The sequence below is a fragment of the Oculina patagonica genome, chromosome 3, assembly GCF_052425735.1.
Source record: "Oculina patagonica isolate OP01 chromosome 3, crgOcupat, whole genome shotgun sequence".
NCBI classification, from domain to species: Eukaryota; Metazoa; Cnidaria; class Anthozoa; order Scleractinia; family Oculinidae; genus Oculina; species Oculina patagonica.
In genome coordinates this window covers 1,601,533-1,627,821 of record NC_135760.1, presented here as the reverse complement: position 1 = coordinate 1,627,821, position 26,289 = coordinate 1,601,533, and the positions used below count along the sequence as shown (strand labels likewise).

General features: G+C 37.3%; 4 protein-coding genes across 7 annotated transcripts in view; 1 reads left to right on the top strand and 3 right to left on the bottom strand.

The window, feature by feature from the left end:
- Window positions 1–6,352: 6,352 nt before the first annotated feature.
- On the bottom strand, window positions 6,353–7,373 carry LOC144645538 (melanocortin receptor 4-like). The gene has a single exon (XM_078505118.1). The coding sequence runs from the start codon at window positions 7,280–7,282 to the stop codon at window positions 6,377–6,379; it is 906 nt and encodes a 301-aa protein (XP_078361244.1). The 5' UTR covers window positions 7,283–7,373; the 3' UTR covers window positions 6,353–6,376.
- A 3,530-nt stretch (window positions 7,374–10,903) lies between these two features.
- Window positions 10,904–11,890, bottom strand: LOC144645932 (adenosine receptor A3-like). The gene has a single exon (XM_078505448.1). It carries the CDS (start codon window positions 11,888–11,890, stop codon window positions 10,970–10,972), a length of 921 nt encoding a protein of 306 aa, XP_078361574.1. The 3' UTR covers window positions 10,904–10,969.
- A 1,558-nt stretch (window positions 11,891–13,448) lies between these two features.
- LOC144645536 (uncharacterized) lies at window positions 13,449–16,428 on the top strand. 4 transcript variants are annotated; one of them, XM_078505117.1, is made up of 3 exons: window positions 13,449–13,564; window positions 14,597–15,042; window positions 15,585–16,428. In XM_078505117.1, exons 2-3 carry the CDS (start codon window positions 14,605–14,607, stop codon window positions 16,110–16,112), a joined length of 966 nt encoding a protein of 321 aa, XP_078361243.1. In that variant the 5' UTR covers window positions 13,449–13,564; window positions 14,597–14,604; the 3' UTR covers window positions 16,113–16,428. The 4 variants fall into 4 exon arrangements, with proteins under 4 accessions (XP_078361243.1, XP_078361242.1, XP_078361241.1 ...); XM_078505116.1 differs by having other exon boundaries at window positions 13,452–13,564; window positions 14,594–15,042; XM_078505115.1 differs by lacking the exon at window positions 13,449–13,564 and adding an exon at window positions 13,732–14,014 and having other exon boundaries at window positions 15,585–16,426.
- Window positions 16,429–17,335: 907 nt separating this feature from the next.
- LOC144646063 (nucleoprotein TPR-like) overlaps window positions 17,336–26,289 on the bottom strand; it is a 51,921-nt gene continuing 42,967 nt past the window's right edge. Inside the window, 12 exon segments of the mRNA XM_078505588.1 lie at window positions 17,336–17,546; window positions 17,899–17,949; window positions 18,517–18,612; window positions 19,305–19,397; window positions 20,197–20,261; window positions 20,703–21,009; window positions 21,570–21,836; window positions 22,602–22,699; window positions 23,021–23,132; window positions 24,105–24,335; window positions 25,410–25,670; window positions 25,673–25,979. Of these exon segments, the coding sequence (XP_078361714.1) occupies window positions 17,467–17,546; window positions 17,899–17,949; window positions 18,517–18,612; window positions 19,305–19,397; window positions 20,197–20,261; window positions 20,703–21,009; window positions 21,570–21,836; window positions 22,602–22,699; window positions 23,021–23,132; window positions 24,105–24,335; window positions 25,410–25,670; window positions 25,673–25,979 (1,968 nt within the window). The 3' untranslated portion in view covers window positions 17,336–17,466.

Genomic DNA, 26,289 nt, shown 5'->3' with positions numbered 1-26,289 from the left:
AGAGGGTGAAAACACTTTTAAATCGAAATATTAACGAAAGTTTATATCGCCGGGTAATTTGAACCCCACTTTTTGAACTCTCTTAACTATAGCGATTCAGAAATGTCCCCACCTTCTCAATGTTCAAATAAGCGTGCAAAAACTTTATATTCGTAGTCATTTTAACCTGCTCGTCTCATTTCTGAAAATATATTTCTAGCTGCCGGTCGTTCAAGGAATTACTATTTAACGTGATATCATCATGCAATATATTTAAAGAAAATAGCAGTGGCAAGCCATCAGTATTGTGAAAGGAAAAAGTCCGCGTAAATTTTAAAAATATTATTTCTAACACACGAGCAAATTCCGTAACTTCCGTCCGCTTTCGGCCGATAAAAAATAAAACATTTCCGAATGATTTTTAGCCAATTTCGATTGTGTTTATGGCTTGCCAAGTTACCTTCAAGAAATAAAATCGAGCCATATCAAGACATTTGTTTCGGTTTGCTACACAGATCACGAATCAAGACAGAGCAAAAAAAAAAATCATCCCAAAATCTAAAGAAATTTTAGGCGCGACTTTAATTTAGTGCAAGCAATTTCACAATTAAAAAAAAATGTTTTCGAGTTATTAAAACAGAATTAAAAATCTCGTTCAAAAGCTTTCGCGCTTCCTAAGTTCAATATTTGTTCTGTGTAGCATTTCGAAACTAGTTTTGACGAAAGCTCAGATAAAGTCAGTGAGGCTTTAAAGATTAATGTCTGGTTATCAAGAAACACTTCAAAATGTATCCCTATTCAATACCGTCCGTAAATATTTTGGATAAAAATGATTGTCAATTACAAACGAAGGCGAACATTTTAGTTGAATACAGAAATATTTCCGTTTTTAACACGAAGGCGCACGATAGAAAGAGACTGGACCCCTTCCCACCTTTCAACACTATCTAATTTGCATTTACGTTTTGCACGTGGAGGCGAGTTTTGCAAAAAAAAAATTTGTTCCTTTACATATTTCAAATCTTCCGTCAACATAAAACCTTAAAATATCTCAAAGTTCTTACCAAAGTTCTTGTCCTCGACAAGGTGTAAATTGAAACTTTTAGAAAAGATAATTGTGAAAAATATGTACTTCAATTGAGCCGAAATTTGAGTGAATTAGAGTTTTGGCCAATGAACAGTGAACTACAGTTAAATATGGAAATATTGTGTCAAAATTCCATCTTGTTGTACTAGTTGCAGATTTTTCAAACCGAAATTGTTCATAAAATTATGAAAAAACGTTTGATAATTTCGTTGATGTATAATATTTATCAAAGAAAAATGACAAATTTTATTAAAATGATCAATTTCAGCTCTGGCTTACTGTTCCCTGCGATGTCCCATTTTAAAGTGCGCTTCGAATTATGAAACAAATAGACCTAGGGATTATTTGTAGTTCGATAAAAACAAATGAAACCAGACAGTTCTTTAAAACCTTACTAAAGCTCACAAGAGAACATATTGGGTTTCTGATCGATAATTCATACAGTTGAATCCCGAGAACTCGAACCTCCCGCTAACTCGAACCATTCTCAATTCCCCTTCAAGTCATTTCTTACTATTTTACCCCCAATAACTCGAACCTTTTTCGGCTTCCCTTGAAGGTTCGAGTTATCGGGATTCAACTGTATTTATTTCCCTCCCAAACAACAACTGTCACTTGAAAACTTTTCCGTAGCGAAAAATATGTAAATGAAATATTCTGCTGGTACAGTTTTTTAGTATACGAAAATCTGTTCAGAAACCCAATATCTCTCAACGTTATTTTAAGGTGGCTCTGCATGTCGAGTGTAAGTGTACGCCACCCCCGCACTTTAGATGCAGCGAACAAAAATCAAAAAGGAAATTTTATATTGCAATCAATATCAACTGTTGTACCAAATATAAAAGGTTTACCGAAGTAAGTTTGAATGAGAAATTACCTTGAAAGAATTTCAGCGAACAAAATGATTTGGAAATTAATAATACAATCCATATTCTCCTGACTGTAATTTTGGTATTTTTCGTTTAATACAAACCATCTTTGTTTCTTTGTCTGTAATGTTTCAAGATTTGAGTTGAAGAAAAGTGAAAAAGATTTGCTATACTAATAATTTACTGTAATAATTTTTCAACAACATTCGTTTGATGGTTGCAACAAAATCCACACGACCGTTTTTTAATTATTTTTGAGCAAGGAAATTCCCCATTTCTCTGTAATCAAAAATATGCTGTTTTTTGGCTTTTTGGGAACAAAATAAAATGTTCAGAACTGACGTGCTTTTATTTTAAACTCCAAGTCAATTATATCCAAACGAATTGTTTTAATTGACACGATCACGTAACCAATAGTTACAATGAGATACGACGTTTTGTTTTCAGCATGCAGTGCCACCTTAAAATACTCTGCTCAATATTTGCTACTGTCTTGTCACATGTTTTCAGACAACTTCAGAGCTTAGGAATATTGCAAATCTCAGTTAAAAAAAGAAAACAAACAAAAATGATTAAAATTTGACCGTATGGTAAAGAAGTTCCGTTAAATTTTTTAATTCCATCAAGAAAGTTAACTGTTTTTTACCCGTGAAATAGATACTAGACAATTAGACTATTACAAATTGTAAGACAAATTCGGACAGATAATTTTTCTTCTACGGGTTTTGTGAGACTGCTATACCGATCGCTCAAAAACTAAAAGGCTCTGAAAACATGTGCAGACAAAATATCCTAAAACCTTTGCGATAAATATGGCAAAATTTGAATTAACTACTGTCTTTGTCCGCGTTTGAATTTTTCTCAAATGTAAGTAATAATTCAGACGAAAAAACATATTTCCAATTTGCCTACAATTTTAGATTTCTCAAGCCCAATTCTATCACGAGAATTCTATCACGAGAAACTGCTGCCATTTTTTTATCGGAAAGGTTCCAGTGTTACTAAATTCTCAAATAATATTCTTAACTTTATGGTATTCACTTCAGCGTCCTGTTTTTCCTGCTTGAATTCTTCACTCCTCCGTTTTCATGATATTGCCTTCCTCACGATTTCGCGGATCTAAAGGTAAAAGAAATTAGGAAGATGTTAGAAACAAACCCAAGTGTGATAACTATCGAGAGAATATCCTTAAGGAATGAAACCAGGTCTTAGGCATTGTCCACACTGACCCGGGTAAATATGAAAACGCATCTGTTTCCTCCGGTTAGGCCAACCGTCCACACTGAAACGGCGTTTTCGGTAACCGAAAACGGGACTTTTCAAAAACACTCACCAATGAAGCGTGTCGTTTTCAAATTTACCCGGGTAAATGTGGACGGAAAACATTTTACGCGGCGTTTCCTAATTTCTCCGTTTTCAAATTTACCCGGGTCGGTGTGGACGAGGCCTTAATAAGAGAAAAAAAAAAAAAAAAAAATCTAAAAAATGTTACATGTGCGTGACCTGGACAAACTTTGATGAAAAAAAATATTTTCATGAAAGAAGGTAAACTCTAGCTCGTTGAGATAAAGGCTAAAAATTGAAAGCTTTAGTCTTATTGCAAGTTGTAGTCTTTGCAAAAGCTTTAAAAGAGCTTCGACAAGAAACGTAAACCTAGTCAGTAAGCGCACGTGTTTAGACTTGAAGCAACATTTACCGGCGTAAAATTTATACTGCGCTCTAAATTGAAGTAAATTTCCAAGAAATAGCAGCTTACCATGAATTTGAACAGTGTGGTACTATGTTCCTCCAAGCGGCGTCAGCACTTCTTCTCCAATATTTCTCCTCGTAAAGAAGGGAGCGCTTCACATCTTATCCCGTCCGCGAACTTCTCTGACTGATAAACAATCACCTCGGATCTGCGTGGTCATGAATATGGAAAATAAGATTTGACCAATGGTTAGCAAACAAGACGCATAGCGACAACGCTTCTGCATGCTTGTACATTCTTGTGCTGCATTTTTGCATATGCATCACAATACATACTCAATTATTCTTCTTGGTACAATTCAACGAAGCATTTCTTTTGAAGTTTTTAGCCACTCCCGTCCCTGTTATTATTTTGGGAAAATATATATTGTTTAAATTACAAGAAATGAATTGTAAAGATTGAATAAAGGATTCAGTGGTTTTTGTTTTTATAACGTATGATATTTTAAAAATTTTTTTGCGAGTTTTTAAAACCATCATGTATTTCTTGTAACCAGCGAAAAAAATCCCATAAAACGTCACAAAATCCTTTCCCCCCTCCCCGCCCCAACCCGGGCAGACCCTCGTAGAGCACTCCTCAAGCATTAAAATTGTTAATTTGTTATATCGCCATTTACTTTTCGACATACTTAGTAATTAAAAGCAATAACACGTCAAGAGGAGTGTCAATTGGAGAGCGTATTAAATGTACTTAACCGTTAAAGGTGCACAATTCCAGGGAGAATTTTTTCTATCTTGAGAAAGTAAGCAAAAAGCTAAAAAAGCGTTCAGTTACGTTTTTAATTTCCCATACATTTGTCTATAATTTTTCCCGCGAACCGCGTCAATTTGCGGAAAAATATATAGTCAAATGTATGGGAAATTAAAAACGTAACTGAACGCATTCTAGCCCAGCTACATCCTTTAAACTCGGCGAATAAAAACATTTGCCTAATATTCATAAGTTATCCAGAATTCAGTTTTTGTAGAAGATATTTGCCGTCGGATTCCCATACAAACGCTGTAATTTCTACCCGCTTTGCCTACTCGTCAAGATGGCGTAGAAAACCGTGACAAGGCCTAACTTTCCTCATCAGTTCCCTCCTATTTTCCGCGCGCGTTGGCTTTGTATTCCCCACCGTGTTTTCTCGTCCGTTCTACTACGCTTTCCCTTCATGTATTTCTTGTGTAACCCCTTGCGTTTCCGCACGTAACGTCAGGAGCTTCCCCGTGCATGCCCCTATTTTGCGTGCGTCCAGTCTTCTGTTTTTCAAATGTTTCGTTGCAAGGCGCCTTCCCCACGGATTCCCCCTGGGTTCACCTTACGTCCCAGCTCATTCTCTCAAAAATCATCCTTTCGGGCTATATTATCTCACTCTCTGAGTATATACTAAAACAACTATTCACCTCAGTATCGGTCACCCGTGGCTATATCCACCACTAGCCACCAACTTTTCCTCTTTCCAACACTAACCACCGACACTAAGGTGAATAGTTGTTTTAGTATATACTAAAGCAGTGAGGTACTATAACCCTAAAGCATGATTTTTAAATAGTTTTTTCCTGCAACGAATACAATTTTCTCACGCGCGTTGCTCGGAGGTGAATTAAGGATATTTGGAGTTTGAGTAGCCAATCAGCGCGCACCAAAAACGCTATTCACTGTTTGAGTATATACTAATAGTAGATAGTTTGCTTTAGGATTCTGATAGTTTTTTTTTTTTTTTTTATTCCCCCCTTTAAAACCCCCCCCCCCTTTTCCCCCCCATTTTTTTTTTTTGATTTTTTCACAATTTTCTGTGTCTTTTTTTATTGGCCAGAGAATTACTTTGGTTTTAGTTTTACACACTCAATTGAAAACTGCTCTATCATTGGAGCTGTAGTTTTCTTCAATCTTTGGAATCGTAATGATAAATGACACTGAAAATAAGAATTCACACGTTAGTTCGTCCTCCCTAGAATACACAGTCCTTAAAAGCATTTGTTTTGGCTGCACACGAGCATTTAATGCAATCGCGCGTTTGGTTACTTCACAATTAGTTAATTTATTAAATAAGGCTTTTCCATCGCGATTTCAATTTTTTATAAGCTTACTACTTAGCTGATCGTACAGAGAGTATAGTCGACCGTATTGAAAATTCACGAACTACGAAAGCAGACATTCAAGCAGACATTTGGGAACACACAGGGAATGGTTACAGATAATCCCACTTAATCTTAAAGATTTTTAAAGATGTTTTTATGAGTTAGGTTGCCTTCCACTAATTTCAGAACAGATTGGACCGAAAATCTGTGAAATTCCCGTGACATTGCTCCCTTAATGAAAAAATTCTCAATTGATGAGGATGTTGAGTGAGCTGAAGAACTATTGCATGATTAAGTAAAAAAAACGCTTGATTTCAAAAACACATAGCCTGCGAGCAGGCTTCCGCTCCCAAGTGGGACAGAGCGAAAACGTTCGGCGAGGGAAGCGAGCCGAGAAGGGCCACGGGGAGAAAAAAACAGCCTCCTTTCTCTTCCTACTTCATTTCGCCCCATCCTCGATCGGAGAACCTGTTCACAGGCCAAAGAACACAAAATTAATAATCATACTCATCGGCGGCTTAGTATTTTAAGTAACTGCACTATTTGTATACTTTTTGTCACTATACTTTTACTTTACAACATCATGTCGATCTATATACAACACGATAAACACAGGTAACGTTTTTAATTAAAAACAGTCAAGCTGTTTGATTGTGTCTTTCACTGCCTCTTTCACTGCTCGGATCTTCCAACAGTACGAGATCGGGTTTAGAGAAGAGTTTAGATAGACTAAAGTCTCTGTAGCTAACAAAGCCAGGAAATTCTCAATTCCTCTGCCATTAAGCACTGCAACAATGCCAAACGGAACATAGCAAGCAACTAATGCTAACTGCACCCATATTATGCTGGAAACTGACTTTTTGTATCTTGCTATGTTCAGTGGAATCCCTCCTCCGTTTGGTTGTCCTTGGGGAACATGTACTTGAGCTTGTTGATGTCGTAGTTTGAAGTGAATGCTTGTGAAACAGAAAATTGAAGTTACCAGGCAAGTTATTATGAGACAAGCGACTTGCTTTAAGGCAATGTCTCTTCTCCACATCCTTAGCGCTCCAACTGAAGCACCAATAAACCAAAAACAAATTATGATCACACTTACTCGCCTTATTGTTACGACATGTCTGTATCTCAGTCCCAACAACAAAGCAAGAAGTCTGTCCACACTAACTGCAGTCGACGTCAAGCCAGATACTGCACACAAAATCCACCCTGAAACATCCAAAACCATGGTAAGATAGTGCAAAATATTCACGTTCATCTTTGTTATACGAGATATAATGTCGGTTGCATAGAGTGGCTGTACAATAAGTCCAACGCAAAGATCAGTGACTGCCAGACATTGAAAGAAAAGTTTTGTCGGAGGATGAATAGAAGATACTTTATGAAGGGCAACAAGTATCAGAGCATTGCCCAGAGATGCGGTGATGGAAAGAAAAATGTTCAAAGCGGAGAAAAATTGAAGTATACCAGCTGGTTGTGCGCTGCCTATGTCACTCATATTGCTTGTGCAGTTTCCATCTTCAGTAATGTTGGCCATTTTTCGTCGTGGAAAACATTAAGCTTCCAGTGAAAAGAGCTTTTGGTTGAGAAAATCTCCCTTATCGTTACTTATTTTCGTGGGAACTTAAGCTTCTTTTTTTTCTACTTTCCAATGTGTTTAATAACTGTTTAACGGGACGTTACATTAATTTTTAATATACTTTGGGACTCGGTGTAATTATTGTATTATTAGAATTTTAAATTTCCCCAATTGTCCGTTATCTTAAAATTATGAAGTCATGTTTGTGCTGAAAAGTGATAGATATGACAGTTTCTTTTTTAATAAAGGAGCAACGTTTCGGTATACTAAGTCATTTTTGGGATTCCTTTCAAATTAAAGGAAACCTCAAAACAATAGTTTTCTTACATAAAAAACAACAAAGGAGTATTAAAAAGGCGAAAATAAACCAAGAATTGTTCCAACTGATAAAGACGAAGACAAATTTTGAATGATAATTTTGAAGAACTTTGCTAATTTTTGGGAATTTTTGGTCCATTCGCCGAGTCTTAAAACGGCTGTCAGTTTGTCCTATATACACACAGATCATGCGCAGGTGTATTGATTTACTTTGACATGTAGCTACGACAGAAAACGTTTTACTTTTTTATTTTTAATTGCACTATCTAACTAATGATTCCGACATACCTTATTACATGAAATTGTGGCGACACTTTATAATTTAGCGAATAAATATATTCATGAAATTTTGGAAAATTAAGTGATTTATGTTCCAAAATTTATGAAAAATCGCTTAATTAAAGTGTCACTAAAATTTCATGTAATAAGGTGAAGTCCATGCTTTGATTTACGACCAATTCACCACTGATAAAGGGCTGCCCGAAACGGTTTATAATGAACTTTTTGGCACTTACAATACACTTTTTTTCGCAATATTGACAGTTAGAAGTGCCACGCAGCGAACAAAGATTTATTCTTTAAAACTAGTATTAAAGCCCGCGCTTTCCCATTTCCCGCCGTGAGATAAGAAAAGCGTTGAAAGAATATTTGAGTTGTCCCTTTTCGTCTCTTTTCATGCATTTGTTGAATATTGAAAAACGATCTGAGATAGAAAAGTTTGTGTGTTGCGGTTATTAACTCTCAATATTGACATATCCCTTGCATGACATATGTACTGATCACCAAACTAATTAAACAGCTTAGATAGATGGTGACATTTGTTTGCCATCTGCCAATTTTTTTTTAACAAAAACGCTTACAGGGAAATTAATTTATTTAGTAACATAAAAGCTTCATTTTAACTTTCAAACACACATACAAAACATTTCATCCAGAAAATTCTGCAAGGTCAAGTTTAAACTCCCTGGGGACTTCTATTAAAGATTTTTGAACCAATCACAACACAAGATAGAAACAAAAGAAACAAAGTTCGTTCCTGATTGGACAAATCATATTGGACCAGAATATGCAGTTTGACGCATCAAACACGAGTCCAGTAATAAAACGAATTTTAGCCGGCAGCGAGGCTTAGATTTTTCGGCATTTATAAATGAGACCAAAATAAGCAAACGATAAAAGGGTCGTACAGTTGTACTTTTCTATATTTTAATATATTTGTTGAAATGCCAATTTATTAAACTATAATCATCCTAGATCACTAGATAGTAACATTTGCTCGGAATCTGTGCGAACAATTCAGATAAGAACAGTTTAAACGGCACCCTTTTCATGCCCTTTGGCGAGTGTTAACAGAACCTTTTACAAATTGCGAATTCAAATAGAATAGGCGCAATTCAGTTCAACTTCTTTTAAAACAGACTCAGTCATTATACAGTCTAAAAAGAGAGATTTTTCATTAGCTCTGCGACAGAACTCAAAGAACCGGAAATCAAAAATCGGTTGTGCTGCAGTTTCTTAAATTTTTTTACTTGAATTAATTAAAGGGTATGTTTTTATACATTCTGCGATCTCCAATCATAAAATTGTCTCAGCCATGACTTGATTGTAATTCTTGGTTCGACTTCTGGGTGTCCTCCCATATACAAGGGGTGGGGATGCTCATCGAAAAGTTTGAATAAAAGCCCTAAAGGAGATCAATTTGGGCGTGGCTCGAGCGTTTTCTGAATCCAACAAGATACCAAAATACGAAAAAAATAGAATTTATATTTTATATTTTTTCGTGTACAAGCCTAAACGAGACCTTGACGGCTACAATTATTGGCTGTTTGCCCGGAACTCCCTAAGTGAGACCAAAAAATCAGACATTTACACCCCTAAGCGAGACGACGAGCATCCCCGCCCCTTTCATGTCATATGGGAGTCTGCCTCTCGGATTTCGACTCATGACCAGGCTCAGTGGCTAAGCAGTAAAGCAATAAAGCTGTCCGATTGCGTCCTCCGCTGCTCATTTCACTTCTCGGATTTTCCAACAGTACAAGATCGGGTTTAGAGATGAGCTAAAAAAGACGAGAGTCACTGTTGCTTTTAACGCCACGTGATTTCCCATCCCATTCACAATTAGGACAGCCACAATAAGCCATGTTCGAAACGAGTGGGGGACTGGGTACGAATATTCAATATCGATTTAACTGAAAAATTGGACCTGTTATCTGAAAGAGCATCCAAAAATTAGTAACTTAACCAAATTTAAGAGTTATTAGTTTAAACGCAAAGGTATTTCCCTCCAATCCATACTAAGCTCTCTTATTTTAGCGATTTCTAAAAGTGAACCATACCTATGTGTTTAAACCAATAACAATCACATTTTGTAAATAAACTAATGGCTCTTTCAGATGACAGGGTTTTCATTTTTCAATTTAATTAATGAAACTCGACACATCAAATATTTATTGTGCTAATTTTAACAGTGGCACATTCTCGATTGAGGAAATGACAGCCGCTTGGGTCTGATCAAAGCACCTGCAGAGAAGGTAGAAACTTGGTAAAATGAAAGTTTTATTTTCAGTATATTGCACATACCAACTCGGTTATGACACGCATTTGCAATTTCACCCTTTTGACGAAAATTAATATTTCACTTGATATGAAACTGACATCCTCGGAGACCGAGGTGCAGTTATTCGGGGTGAAACAAAGTTAACCGGCAGAAATCGGAGCGACGAAAAGCTCTGAAAAAACGGCTCTGAAAAAAGCTCTGAAAAAACTCCTTTGCATTATCTTGCCAATCGGAGAACATAATTTTTCGAATCACTTTCGTGTATTCTTACAATTGTTATTTCGGCCATACTGTATGCGAGGGATATTTTTATTTTAACATACATCAGACAGCCAAAAAAAGTCGGGAAATCATTTCGGATGCCAGAAAGAAAGATATTTCAAGATTCTCCGGAAATAGTTTTCGTTTGGACCATTTAAAGGCTTGAAAGAACAAGTTACTTGTGCGATGCATTGGCGGCTTTTCAGCCTACTTGTCTGGACCGTACCCCAAGAAGATGCACGCAGTACTAGAAAGTTCCAGTTAATTGGATGAAAAACAACATATTTAAAAAGACTTAAATCGAAACGTAGAGGCCAGTACTTATGATACTACTTACCCAAAATAAAAAGCTCGGAAAATTGAAACCTAAAATCTTACATCAATCGCTGATCGATTAAAAAGCCACTAATATAATTAAAGTACTTCAATCTGCTTCTTTTCATTTAATTTTTTTCGTACTTTGTTTAATTTTACTTGGTAAGGCATTTTTTCGATCTACAGTTCATTTTTTAAAAACAGCAAAGCTGTTTGATTGTGGTCTTTACTGCTTGTCTCACGTCTTTGATCTTGTAGCAGTACAAGATCGGGTTAAGAGAAGATTTCAAGAAGACTAAAGTACCTGCGGCTGTATAAGCCGCATCATATTCTATTTGTTTCATATTTACTCTGTTTAGCACAGCCACGATGCTAATCGGAACATAGCAGGCAACTAATGCCAACTGCATCCACATTATGCTAGAAACTGTCTTTTTGTATCTTGCTATGTTCAATGGAATCCCTCCTCCGTTCGGTTGTCCTTGGGGAACATTGTTTTGTACTTGAGCTTGATGATGTCGTAGATTGAAGTGGATCCTCGTGTAACAGAAAAACGAAGTAACTAGAGAAAGCGTTATGACAACAACGATTTCACTCCTGGCAATATCTTCTCTCCACACCCAGATCCCTCCAGTCGATGCACCAATTAACCAGAACAAAGTTATAACTACACGAACTCGCCTTGATGTTACGACATGTTTGTATCTTAGTCCCAGCAACAGGGCGAGAAGTCTGTCCACACTAATTGCGGTCGACGTCAAGGCAGATATTCCGCACAAAATAAAACTCGAAGCCCAAAATACTTCGTAAGCGTAATACAAAACATTCATGCCCGCCTTTTTCAAAAGAGACAACTTGTAGATCGCATAGAGAGGCTGTACAAAAAGTCCAACGCAAAGATCAGTGAACGCCAGGCTTCGAAAGAAAAGTTTCGTCGGAGGATGAATAGACGAGACTTTATGAAGAGCAATTAGGATAAGAGCATTGCCCAGAGATGCGGTGATAGAAAGAAAAATGTTCAAAGCTGATACAAATTCAGCTATGCCTGTTGGTGAAGCGCTGAATGCCTGGTTTAGTTTGATTGAGAAGTTTCCTTCTCCTGTAGAGTTTGCCATTATTCTTGGTATGTTACAAAATAACCAGCTGTAAAGTGGGCTTGTGTTTCAGTGACAAAAGGCAATATGCTTGCAACTGTTATTGGAAAAGTTGTGTTATCGACGTAGTTAGACTTTTAAATGTCGCCATTTGTCCATTAGTCTTCTTGAAATTATAACGTCATTGTGTGAGATGTCTGAGATGTTGTTCGCTCACTGATTAAAAAGGTCGACGTCAAGACAGATATTCCGCACAAAATAAAACTGAGATGTTGTCTGAGATGTTGTTCGCTGACTGATTAAAAAGGTCGACGTCAAGACAGATATTCCGCACATGTTTGTACAGTAAAGTGATAGATGTCTGAGATTTTGTTCGCTCACTGATTAAAAAGGAAAAAAAGAAATAAGATTGTGCTTTTTTTAAGCATTTATATATGGCGCGACTGAGTAACTGAAAATTTAACAGCGCTGTGAAAATCAAAGTGAACGCGGAAAGAAAGCATCGGCGGGTCCGTTATGGTTTTAAGAAGGACAGGGCACATTTTAAGTTCCCGTTTATTTATGGAAGAGCAAAGTCTTTTTCGAGTCTATCGATTGATGTAACAGGTGTAAATGGTTTGACTTTTAAAAAACTTTCTTAAAACCCTCAATGATTATTGAAAAATCCTTCATAATCGTGCATGTATCGTGAAGGACAATGCATTATACTTACTACATTGAGTAAGCTTAGTGAAAAAATAGTCTATGCTCTGAATCAAGTACAGTGAAACAAAGTTAAGTCTCCGTGTGGGCCTAGAGGCCCATTAGGCTCGAGTCTATCCCAGTTTCCGTAGCAGTCTGGGTGGAGAGATGCACTGGAGAACAAAGTCAAGGCTAGCTGATCGACATAAAGGTTTCGAAGCACTGACAATGTTTTCTGACCATCATTATAGAGCGGTTTTCACTTGAGTTTCGAAAGTTAATTGCGTTTGCTTTGGTTTTGCATTACTACGATCGGTGATTGGTTTAAAAATCTCGCGCCCCTTTCTCAGCCAATCAGAACTAAAAACCAATCGCGACTCGCTCGCGCACGTTTTCTCGCGCTTCGTACCAACTACATGTATTTTCTTCGTGTTTTGATTGGTTCACTGGATTGTCTATGTCCTTTGTGATTGGCCAGAGTAATTACTTTGGTTTTTGTTTTACTACACTCAATTGAAAACTGCTCTATTAGGATCTTCCTCGGAAAAAGTCGAAAGCGTTCGGAAAATCGCGACATTCTTCATACATTCAGAAAATGTTCGAAACGAGCGGGGGACTGGGTACAAATATTCAATTTCGATTGAATTGAAAAATTGGGCCTGTCATCTGAAAGAGCATCCAAAAATTAATAACCAAATTTGAGAGTTATTGGTTTAAACGCAAAGGCATGGTACTCTTTTAAAAAATGATAAAATAAGAAAGCTTAGTATGGATTGGAGGGACAGCTGTCCCTCTAATCCATACTAATACCAATATTCACCATAGTCGAGTTTTGGTCTATCAACCACCAACCGGTTGATCAAGCACCATGAAGACCCTGGGTACGAGTTTACAGGACGATAACGGTCACTCTATCACGGAAGGCCCTGGGTTCAAGGTTGGACGTCAAAAATCTGAAAAATGGCGGACAACCAGGGCGGACAAGGATTCGCCTTCAATGTTGCTATGATCTCTGTAAGTATATTTTCTTTGGTTGTATAAACTATGGTATAAATATAAAGACACTGTTCTTAAAAGCAATATTTTGGGTTGCACACGAAAATTAACTGCAATCTTGCGTTTGTTTACTTCACAATTAGTTCAATTGAATAAAGATTACCATCGCGATTTGATTAATCAGCTCATGGCTCCCGGGGCCCGAACAAAGTTAAGCCTATTACTTAGCTGATCGTACAGAGAGAAAAGTCGACCGTATTGCAAATTTACGAACTACGAAGAGCTCGCGCTTGACGAAAATGCAGTTGGCGCGAGCTTGCATCTGAGCTCATGGTTCCCATAGCCTTCGATCAACAAACTGTAAACATTCGCGAGCGAAAAGAATAGAAAGGAACGAATCTTCAAAGTTTGCTCAGTTTTGTACAAAAGATCAAACGTACAAAATAGTTCGAGAATTTCCACATCCAGGTAGGTTTTACGAATTCTTCCTTTGTGGATGTTTTCAGACTGAAAGAAATCATCGATCAGTACAGAGATGCTCGATTCCCGTTGATTCTTGTCTTAATTCTGTTCTTTCTCCGTTTTGGTAGTTAGGTTTGAGCATATGGTGGTGAACATTTTTTATTACGTTGCATGTTTAATATTAATTCTGATTAATTTGACGAGAATTAAATAATCCTGAATTGATAGAAGATTAGGCTTAATTAAAAAGCTTATAAGCAAAACAGAAACTGAATGAAAAAGAAAATCGACTTTTTTATCTTGTGGGCCTCAGTCGATTATCAGAATCTAAACAGACTACCGATGGTTTATATTATTTTGAGTTCTTTTACCGGTTAGTGTTTACAAATATACTGATGAAAAGCTTAATTCTCCTCTATTGATTCTCTTCATTTCCTCTACAATAACTGTAAGTTTGGAAAAATTGAAAATTCTTCTTGATATTTTTTTAAACTTTTATAACTTGTCTGCTAAACAGTGTATTGATAATATCAGAGAAGGTGAGATGTTGATCACTCACAAAATGTTTAACAACTTACCTTTCAGCAGCATTGTAGATGAGCCATTATCAGCACAACATCAATGCCCCTCACTTCCCCCCTGGGGTGCACATGGCTCATTACAGTCTGGCAAACACAACTCTCATTGGTCAGGAAGTGCAACAGCGACTTTGGGAAAAGTACTGGGGACACCAGTGTCCAGCTCCGACCACGCCATACACGTGGTACCATCCAGGAATGTGTTACCATGGATACCCACATGGTGTACCACCTTTCTATTCTGCGTCCATGCATGCTGGTCTTGACCAATCACAGCGGAAGGGTCTCTTAAATGGGAATAAGGTGAAAACTAGCCAGGACACTAATGATCAGAGGTTGAAATCCTGCCTTGAAAAGGATGTTCTTGTGGAGGTACTCGAAGAGGGAGACATTTGGCAAAGAAATACAAGGAAAACATCCAAACAAAAACAGGGTTTTAACTCTTCAAGCCCCAAGGTCAGTGTCCAAATTCTCTTTACCATGTTTTACACATTGCTTAAATTCTTTCTGGGAGAATTTAGTTTTTAATTAAGACAATTTTCACGACATGTTTTCATCCACCAATAATTATCTTTACTTAGCACTACATTTGAAAAAATTCTTTCAAGTTCTTGTTTGTGACCAATTAGGCTTATGGGCCATTGTAAACAATAACAGGGTTCATACCCTTTTTTCACAAACAAATTTTCCAGGACTGTTCAAGGATTTAGATTGATTTTCCAGGACTCCAAAATTCACATTTAATTTAACTCTTTCACTTCCAAGACCTCAACTGTGTGTGCATTTCTTATAATATTACTTCTGAGAACTCAGTTGTTACTTGAGTTAAACAGATTCCCAGAACTTTCCAAGACCGGTAGTTTTTTCCAGGACTCTCCAGTCCTGGAGAGTGCCACAATAAACTTCTACAACTTTCCAGGTTTTCCAGGACCTGTACGAACCCACTATAAATAAGCATTAAATAAATAATAAACTTTCTTCTCGACTCTAACATGCAGACTGTGGACCCAGTGACTGATGACCTCAACTGGAACATGTTCAGCTCTGAACTGGCTGATGGAATTGTTGTGAGCATATTGGATAGTTTCACCTTGGAACTGCCTCTTTTAGATTTTACTATGGTACAGTCTGTGTTACAGGAAATTGATAAAAATTCACCACAACCTGACGCCCAAGTTCAAACCAGTGCAGTGAAAAAAGAATACTTTCAAGACATTGTGAGCTTACCTCAAACACAGTGGCTATGCAGCAATAATAAAACACTCGGTAATAGAGCAGGATGTTCACATGAATCAACTGTAAATGCTAAAAAACTGGAGGATTATTCCCCTTTGCATGCAAAAGATGAAACAAACAAAACTGAAAGCTTTGGTGCAAAGACTTATAGTCCCTCTTCAGGCTTCCACACAATTGGAAAGACTTTTCCAGAGGAGGATTTTTGTTCAACTGTGTCAGTCTCAAGTCCAGACAAATCAAACACAAGTGAAAATGAAAAAGCAATAGAATGCAACTCAACTGATGGGTAAATGGAACAGCTTGATAATCATTAGGAAAACACTCTTTAGTCATAAATACCTCTTGATAGCATAATAGTTATGGTAAAACCATAGAAATTTGTGCAAAGTGCTTTCCCATAGCTCTTTTTGAAATTTACGCCAACAAACAAATTATCGTTACTTACATCCACACATCTATTTATTTAGAATTCATTGATGATTTATTCAGACAATTTCCCTTTCCCTCATACTACATGCTTGACTTTGTATCAGTCAATACTGGTTATTACTGATATGTACAATAATTAGGTGAATCTGTAAATTATAATTTTTTCTTTTGAAATGCAAACTACTTCATATATATATAATACACAATTAAAAGTTGTTTTAAGAAATGGCTGTAAAATCAACTTTATTTAAAACTGCATTTTATTCTCACGATGAGCCTGCCAACCCAATTAGAAAGGCTGAAAAAATTTAGGGCTTCAATGGGATTTGAACCTGTGTCGTCTGCGATACCGGAATGATGCTATACCAACTGAGCTATGGAGCCACACATTGGGAGCAAGGTCGTTTTTGTGGGTTCTTTCTTTCTCATGAAGGAATAGGTGACAGAATAAATGATTTTTTTGCACGGTGGAGGGAAACAAATATGCAATTACACGATCCTCAATCTGAGGTCATTTTCCTGATGTATAAAATTACTTTTGATTTGAAGTAAACTTCAAAATAATAATTCTCTTAGGTACAAAACACCAAAGAAATAAAACTAACAATAAACAAAAATGGTTACAATGACGTAAGATCAAGACTGATAAAAAATAACAAACTTGGAAAACTGAATTGGGCAATCATTTCAAGATGCACTTTCCATGGACTTCGCTCCCTTAACTTTGTCTAACTTCATTTTGCTGCATCTAGAGTCAGTGCCAAGCCTTAATCTTGCACTCATAATTCTTTGAAAATGAAGTACAACAACCATGGATTATCCATGCAACAACTTAGTTAAACAAGGTAAAAAATGAAGGGGGGTGGGGGGCTTAAAAGACTCTTCTCTAAGTAAGTCTTTATTTTTTTCATGAAATATGTTTTTTTTTTTTTGGGGGGGGGGGGGAGCTACACCATCCCTGTCAGGTGATTATTGTATAGCAATGGTAATTAGTGAACCGTCTGAACTACAAACTTCAGAGCTTAAAGTAGACAATAAGAAGAAAGAAAAAAACAAAACAAAACAAATCAAACCACAGGCTGTGTACATTCCATGTTAACTTTATTACAAGATTCTAAAATGAAAACAAAAGAAATAAAAAGTCTATTCTGTACAAAAACCTACAAAACGTAATGCTCGCCAGTTAAAAAAGTATTGACAATGTCAAATTCACATTCATTGTCCTCCTCCCTGTGGAGTTCCACCTTGCTTGCCACGCGGCGATTGTGTTCCACGGCCTCGATGAGCACCAGGACCTGTAAATAACCAAGAAACAAAATACCTGAACATGCAAACAAAATGTACACACCAGACCATGTAGATACTTGTTTTATCACTATCAGCTGATCGAATAAACCACTATTGGCTGCCCTCTCATTCTTGTGTGTGGCCTGCGCAAACCACTGACAGAAATCAATCATCAAGTACTTTTTTGAAATAACTTAAGTTTCCATGTAGTTCATGAGCAAAATAGGCCACAGCTACTGACCAATCCAATCGCATGTAGCATTTCTGGTAATAAATATTTCAGTAGGGTTGTCAAAAGTTGCTGGCTATTTTATTAGCCAGCTTCTCTGCTGGGTTATTCTTCTTCAATCTAAGGCTTACCTCTTACAGGGTCTCTTCTAAGTCTACGTACTCTTCCTGACATAGGAGCACCTAATAAGAACAAAAACGTTTCATTACTGTGTATGATGTTGCCGTGCTTCAAACAAGAACTCACCCTTGCCATTTGTGTGTACATAGTGACTAGAGGTGTACACATAGCAACCATTCCCTCCACCCATGTACAAAAAAGGTAACCAACAAATTGTTTCCAGGGTAACTCAACCAATAGACCTTTTTCGCTTGAGCGTTTTGTTGACCCATTACAGACCATGTGATGATACTCTTGAGAATTCTTGCTTTCAAATTTTCTAATAGTCGCGTGTATATGAATGAATAAATTTTATGTGGATAAAAGGAAAATTCTCTAAAGAACATCACATGGTCTGTAATGGGAAAACAAACCACCCAAGCGAAAAAGGTCTATTCCCAGAAGTAACTGGTATGGATTTAAGTGCTAACTGGGATAAGGTTGGAAACACTACAAGTAGTAGGCATTCAATTATACAAAAGCCAGAGTTAAGCACAGCTTGCTGCATAATTATTATCACCACATATCTTGCCAGCAAACTGCTTTGTTTTGCTTTGTAACTGCTTTGTACTTTCTCGCAATGTTTTTACCTCTTTGTGCTTGGTGACCTCCTCTTGTGTTAGACCAACTTGATGTTGTAGCAGGCCTTCTTAACTGCACTACAGTGCCTCTACCACGGGTTGAATCTGTAAAGAAAAGCAACAATACTTAGTTGTTTTATTTCATCCAGAGAAAACCTGATTTTCAAAAGATTATATTGTGCAAACACGATGAGAACAAGTCCAAAGAAATTTAATATATCATTTTTCTATTTTTTTGTAATTAAAATACAGCGGAATCCCTATAGAATCCCCATAGCCCTTTCGTTTCTCACAGTGCTTGGCACGAGAAAACGGAGTGCCCTCGGGACATAGGATTTTTGAATTAATTCGCATTTTTTTGATTGGCTGTTAGGAACAAAGAATTCCTAAACGGAAGTAGAAAACGTAACGACTCTCTCATACATTCTTTTGAAACGTCATGACTGCATACATGAAGACCGGAAGTCCTAGAATCTAGGACCAGAAATCCTGTGTCCCCAGAGCCCTTCGTTTTCTCGGCTAAGAGAAAAGAAAGGGCTATGGGGACGAGAATGTTGAACATTCTGATAACTCGAACCAAAAGTTGTTTCCCTTGCTTTGCTTCACTCCACTGCAATTTTGCTCCTGATTTCTGATTGTTCCACTAGTGCTTGTTGGATATGAGATGATAATAGCCAACTAACTACATGCGCTAGCTATCTACCGGTACCATCTCATATCCATTTGTACTAGCGGAATAAGTAAGTTAAAAAGCGCCAAACATCAATAGAATAAACAAATCAACACCCAAAAAAAACCTTGTTTTGCTTTAGCGGCAGCCCCAGTCCCTGCTGTTGTTGTGGGCTGCATTCCTGCAGAGGTAGACTGGGCACCAGTGCTAGACGATTCTCCTGAAATGAGAGCACAGTGCTTGGTAAGCAAAAAAATTCTACAATGTTTATACACCTGAAATTAATGTTATTGTACAAGTTAGGTTTAATTCTGTTAATCAATCATATTGATTCGACAATACAGACCAAATTAGATTCCACTCTATAAATATAATAAAACTACTGTAAATGGCAATCCTATATTACAATCAACTCTCATGATAGCGGACATGCTCGGGGCGTTGTTTAGTGTCCATTATAGGGAAAACCTGTAATAGAGGAAGTCATTTTCAGTCAAGCCTCTTTCACCGGGGATCTAGATTTTGTCCGTAATAGCGAGTGTCCTCAATAGCGGGGTGTCCGCAAGGCAAGAATGGACTGTAAGTGGTCAGTTCAAAATTATTAGCAGCTTAATACTGTAAATCCCCTTCTTCCCCCCCCCAAAAAAAAACAAAAAAAAAACAGAACAAAAACAAAAAAAAAACGAAAAAAAAAAAATAACAGCCACTACCCTCTATCAAGTTGGCCTAGTAGAATAAACAATCGAAACCAATTATGTTAAATGTTTTATTGTCTATATGTGATTGCAATGTCTCTAAGCCAACTGTTGATATTTTAATTTTTGCAGATCAGTAAAGTAAAGTTCCCAAAGGTGTCGTGTTATATGACCTCGGAATCATTGAAATTGCTACTTCTTAAATTTCATACATTCTTTTAGAATGCTTTTAAAGGGAGACTTAAATGATGCTCATTTTAATCAAAATGAGTGTTTAATTAAGGACAATTAATAAAACACTTTACAAACATTGTTCTCTCTCACCTGAAATTCCTGGTTGTGAAATGTCCTCTTTTGCAGACTCTTGGGGCACATTTGTTTCTAACTCACTAGATAAACAAAATCACAGTTTTTTTAATGTCCTCTGTATCCTTCTCTTCACTATATTGGTAAAGACCCAGGGTTTTTTTTCAAGGAATGTCAAAGGTAGGGATGTAAGTTTAGAACAATTACTGTCTGTCTACTCGAGAATTCCTTAAACTGCCAGCTGTTCTAGTGAAGGCAGTTAAAAATAGCTAGTCAAAATTTACTGGCCCCAACAAGGCAAGAAATTTTCACATGACAGTCATCCTCTGGATAGCGATTTATCCGGTGTATAGCGTTATTCACCCTTTGAACAACTGGGCCCTGGCTGATAAGAATTTTGAAAATATCTGGTGAGAGTCTTCCTATTACAAAACTATTTTTTCTATTAGTGTTCCTATTATTTTGAGCACATCTGATGATTGAAAGAATCAACAGCTTTTCCCAAACCATTGACCTGTACACACCTTTCTTTTCCTTCCACTTCTTGGTCTTCAGCTTCGTCTACATCCTTCAATGCATCTACATCTTCTAACAATTCCACCACATCTGGATCAAGACTCTCAGGGTGAGCCTGTGACACTGGCACATTCTGCTCGGCAGACTCTTCTGATACTTCAGTTACAGGTGTAACCATGATGGCGGGCACGGTGGCAATACTGCCGACTTCTGACTCGCTTTCCAAGCTTTCTGAGGAGAGCTGCCTTGTATCTGAACTTATGCTTGGAAGCCGCTGGCTGGACTGGCTGCTTGATTCAGATGTTTCTGGTAGCCCTGTAGAAAAAAGCAAAGAGTAAAGAGGTATAAAACATTGATCGGAACCTAACGACCTTGCCTCCTTCAACACCATTTCTTCCTTTACAGGGTTTGTACCCTTTTTCACGAACAATTATACAGCACTTTTCCAGGACTTTTCAAGGACTCAGATTGATTTTTCCAGAACTCCAAAATTCAGATTAACCCCTACACTCCCAAGATCTCAATATTATTTCTCCTTATTGTCTGCCATACATTTCTTAAAAAAAAAACCCAACCCCACCTCTCTCCTTCTCTATAATGTTAGTTCTGAGAATTCAGTTGTTACTTGAGTTAAACAGATTTCTCAGACGTTTCAAGACTTCTGTCTCTTCATTAGCATAGAAATGCGGCTACGCTGATGAAGAGACAGAGAAGTCCCAAAAAGTCCGTGGAAATTTTGTATTTCAGCACATTTTCGTCAAAACAAAATAACTAGTAAGATTTGGAGAAACATGTACATCAGTACACACCAGTTAAGCATTACCTCGGTAAGTGTACAAGTGCTCATCTACCAGCACCAAATCTAACTGATCTACCTGTGTTTCTACCTCGTCTTCTTTTAGACTGGTTAAGTAATAAGGTGACTTGTTTCTGCCTTCCAATTTTGTGCTTTACTATCGTTAAAACCGTAGACTTCTCTGCCTTCCTGTGCATCTTAACATCTTCCTGACAACTTGTGCAGCCCCTTTTCTCCCTTTTCCTCCTCACGGCCCTACCTGTAGGTACTACAAAGGAGGGCCTCTCATTGGAAGCCTCATCTGAGCCCCCCATAAGGTCCACTTGTGTGTCATCCACACGAAGCCCTGCAACAGAATGTACCAAATAAGACAAAATAAGAAAGAATCAAAATTCTCTTCAAAATGTTTCCCACAATTTGTATAATCGGTGTTCTAAGTCAAGATGTTTCTTGAAATTCAAATTATCTTTAGGTGAGGCTTTGTACCTGGGGTCCAGAAACAAGTTTGGTTTAACAGTTTACATGTTTTGCAAAGAAATTTGAATGCTAAAAAGGTTTATTTTGAATTAAAAGCCCACAGTACTAGTAAGCACAATGTTGTTAAGTGAGGCAACAACAGGCTCACTTAAGCAAGAAAGTCCACCCTAAGTTAAAAGTTTGCGGGCCAAGTATGCCACATTTGCAGTATGGTAAAGGAAGCCTAGCAATTATTTAATTAATCAACAGCACATACTATTTTTAATCGCAAGTGACTGTTTGTCATAGGTTTTATTTTAGAAATCAGACAACTTGCACCTCACAAACCTTGATGACTTAAACCATACCATGAAAACATTTGATTTATTTTTTTTTTTTTTTATTATATTTTTTTCATTATTTTTTTTTTTTTAAAACTAAAAAAAACCCCCCCCCCCCCCCCAAAAAAAAAACCAGGGGGAAAGAAAAAACTTAACTTTTTACATACTCATTTTCTTTAGTTCTAAAAAATAAAACTAACTGAAAGAAGAAAAGCTACATACCGGAAAAAAAGGGAGGAAAAAAAAAGAGAAAAGGTTGGTAGAGGGTCGAGTACGAAATTCAACTGTTATGTTGAGGCTGACTGTAAACTCACCTTCATCTGACATACCAAGCTCCAACACCCCACCAGTTGACATAGAACTTTCACCTGGTGCAGCAAACGAGAATGATGGACGATTTATTTGTGGTGAGCTGATAGTAAAAAAAACAAACAGATATGATGTTTAAAGGTGGAATGGCAGCAGATAGCTACCTAATAGAATCACATCGGTCAACTATGAGAGGACAACAATTTGTTGAAGAAATGCTCTCCCATGCTAGTCAATGTTTGGGTATTTATTATGGCATCAAAATGTTACATTGATGTGCACTTCTTGTAAACATTTTAGTAAAAAAACACATGATGATCACTTGTGCACAAGTGTAAAGTGTTCTCAAGGTGCACTTTTATGCCTTTAGTAGTTCCAGTTTCCCTTCACCTTCACCCTGGGACTAAATAAATCTATGAATTACCTTATAGCCTCTGCAAAACCATCTGTTCTTTTTGGTACAAATAACGTGGGCGTACTGGGCACCATACAGTCCTCTTCTTCATTGAAGGGACCTGGAGCTGGTTGGCCCTGAGGTGATAAAAATTTAAGTTTAAGTTTAGAGGGTGAGGTCACACATCTTTTTGTATAAAATCAGTAACAGAGACACTGGCTTAAAAGGCAGTAAACAAACCTAAGCAGTCATTTTACTTTGCTGTATGCAAAGTCAACCTTGGGAGCACAGTTCAACTGAAGGCTTAGGAGATGTCCCCCTAGCTTACACAAGGTCGAAAATGTGTATGGTTTGAACTGCATCTTAGAAGCATAAAATTGTACCTCCCCCCTATTTGTGATTTGATTGACCACCCCTATAACTTTTGAAACTTTTTTGCCTGATACATTTGTGGTATGCAACATAACTGAAATTAACCACTACACTGAGAGCTGCACAATAAGATATAGTTTAGGGGTATACCTAAAATTTACGGAGATAAACAACTTTTTTAAGTATTTTATGCAATTTACTGATCAACACCTTTCAAATGGTGTCTCATACATAGTTATCTGATTTATACTTTTTAATTTACGAAAAATGGCCATTTGCTTTAGGGGGTAAAGGGTTAAGTTTCACAGTTAGGTAGCCGAGATTTCATCAATAAGTAATCAGTTCATTCAAAGGTTCAAGACTATAGCTAGGTCATTTCCAAGTTGCTTTTTGCCTTTGTGTCAGTACTAATCTTTGTGTGAAACTATTCACATGAAAATGTGTTTCAACTGCAAATTCATTTAGGTGCAAATCTAACTCATTTTCATATGAAAAGTTAAATCATGAGGACTCATTTCGAAACAGAGGCAGAAGGAAACGGGCATTCATTTTATTATTAAAATTGTTATGTTCTACCAAGTGCAGATGAAGATGTAGATACTCAAAGATTGGCAAGTGCTTCTTGTGGGAGCGGATGTATTCAGGAGGGCTACAAAATCAACAATTACATTTTCTTGTAAGTGTATGCAATTATTTATCTTAAGGCATTACAGTTTTTCACAAATTAAACAACTTACCTGAGGGAATGAAAAAGGAGCCAAATGGGACCTGGCATTCAGGAGTCGTTGTGGAAATGAGGCTGTTGTAGTTGGTGTACCTCTCTGGGCCCCTTCTAATAACTGACCTTCCACAGTTCCTGGGACATTAAGTGGTTCTGTTGTAGAGATTTCTCTTTCTACATTTGTCTCAGACGTCTCAGCTTGTTCTAGCTCATTTTGTCCCTCTTGCATTCCTTCAGTGACATCCTCTTCTGCTGATAACAGATCAATACGTTTATGGAATAGTAATTATTGAGCTATTAGCTCTAGTTTTCCTTGAAAGGATAGTAAGTGAGGAATAGAGCCCAACTGAGTACTGCTCATAGAAAGTCGATTGAGTAGAAACTTTTTTTTGTTCTATCCTGGCAAAAGGATGCTGCTTTAAAATACTGTATTATGACAAAATTCACTTTATAAAATGCAAAAACTCAACCATGTTTGTGAGAAAAAAAGAAAAATAAAGCAATTGAAAGGCAGACCTTTAAAACTTAGAAAACTAAAAAAGAATTTTTTCATGGATAGGCATGGCTATTCTGCCTAATCTTTGAACTCTCCATGTTGTGTTGGTTTTGAAAGCTGCCATTCAGTAAATGGTCATTAAAAAGGCAATGGTTTGTTCGCACTTTTTCTTAACTTCGAGTAAGAGCAGCAAGGACCGGCCAAATTTACACTAAACATTGTTTCACTTGCTCGTAGTTTACAGGATAAATAAACTATGTACAGTGGAACCGCGATATAACGATCCTCGATATAACGATATTCCCAATATAACGATGAATATTCTATGTCCCAGCAAAAGTTACAGTAAAATGTATGGGTCGGAACCCCGATATAACAATCTTCGATATAACGATATTCCCGATATAACGATGAGAATTTAGCGGACCGAACATAAAATCCTCCTGATATAACGATATTATCGGTACACAGTCACATTTTATTTGCAAAACATCGAATTTAATGCAATAACATTGCGGTAATCGAGTCATCTCTACGTTCCTAAAGCCAGCTTTGTATGATGATAAACGAAAATGATACTGTGTTCTAAGCCTTCTTATCAAAATTATTCTCTTTATCCTCCTCTAATATGCAGTAAAAAGGGCTTGTTAGGTTTACCCTGATATAACACTATTTTCGGTCATTTTACGGCCATATCGTTATATCGGGAGTTTCGATTTACAATATTATTTTACTGCTCCCTTGGCATATCGTTATATCGGGGTTCCACTGTACTACATTTATATTCCATGCAGTACTGTGACATTAATTGTGGAAACCAAACTACCCACCTTCTTCTATTTCTTCTGCAACTTCCTCCCCCATCTGCGTATCTTCAATTGGCACTGCTTCACCAACATCTTCCTCAATGTCATCATCATCAATCACCTCAACAACCTCTTGCCTCGTCTCCTCCTCTTCATCTTCGTCAATGTCTTCAACATCTTCTTCAACACCCTCTTCTTCCATATACTCCTCCCCCTCGTCTTCATCCTCCATCTCCCCTTCTTCACCCTCAGGGTACTCTTCGTCTTCCTCCTCATACTCTTCCCTTCTTCCTCTTCTTCTTCATCACCTTCTTCTTCCTCTTCCTCATCTACTTCTTCTTCATCTTCATCACTTTCAATCAACACAACCTCTGGAGCCCCAACTGTAGCTTGAACAATCTGTTGTCCTTCAGCTTCTCCTTCTTCTTCTGGTTCCTCTTCCTCTTCCCCGTCTTCGCCTTCATAAACTTCAAAATCGAAATCTGCTTCCTTACTCGCTTCTTCTTCCTCTAGTTGATTATCACCTGCACCCTCGGCAGTTGTGTCTTCTACAACCTCCTCTTGTGATGTTCCTACTTCACCTTCAACCTGCAGCTAGTGTTTAAATAAGATAAAACAATTATTTTTGTAACCAGTTGTAATTCTACCACGATAAAGCTCATAACACTTAATCAGAATCTGGACACAAATTATTCTACAATGGAGGACAAACACTTGTCTGAAGATCTCATTATAAACCTATACCTATTTAAGGCTAGTTTTCACTGGGCACAAGCACAAGCACAAACGAATATTCTTCTTATGCTGTCCTCAAAAAGAATCACTGGGGCATAAACATAACTATAAGCACAAGATCATTGAACCATTTTGTTTTCCTGTACCTACTGTTATGCTAATAGTGCCA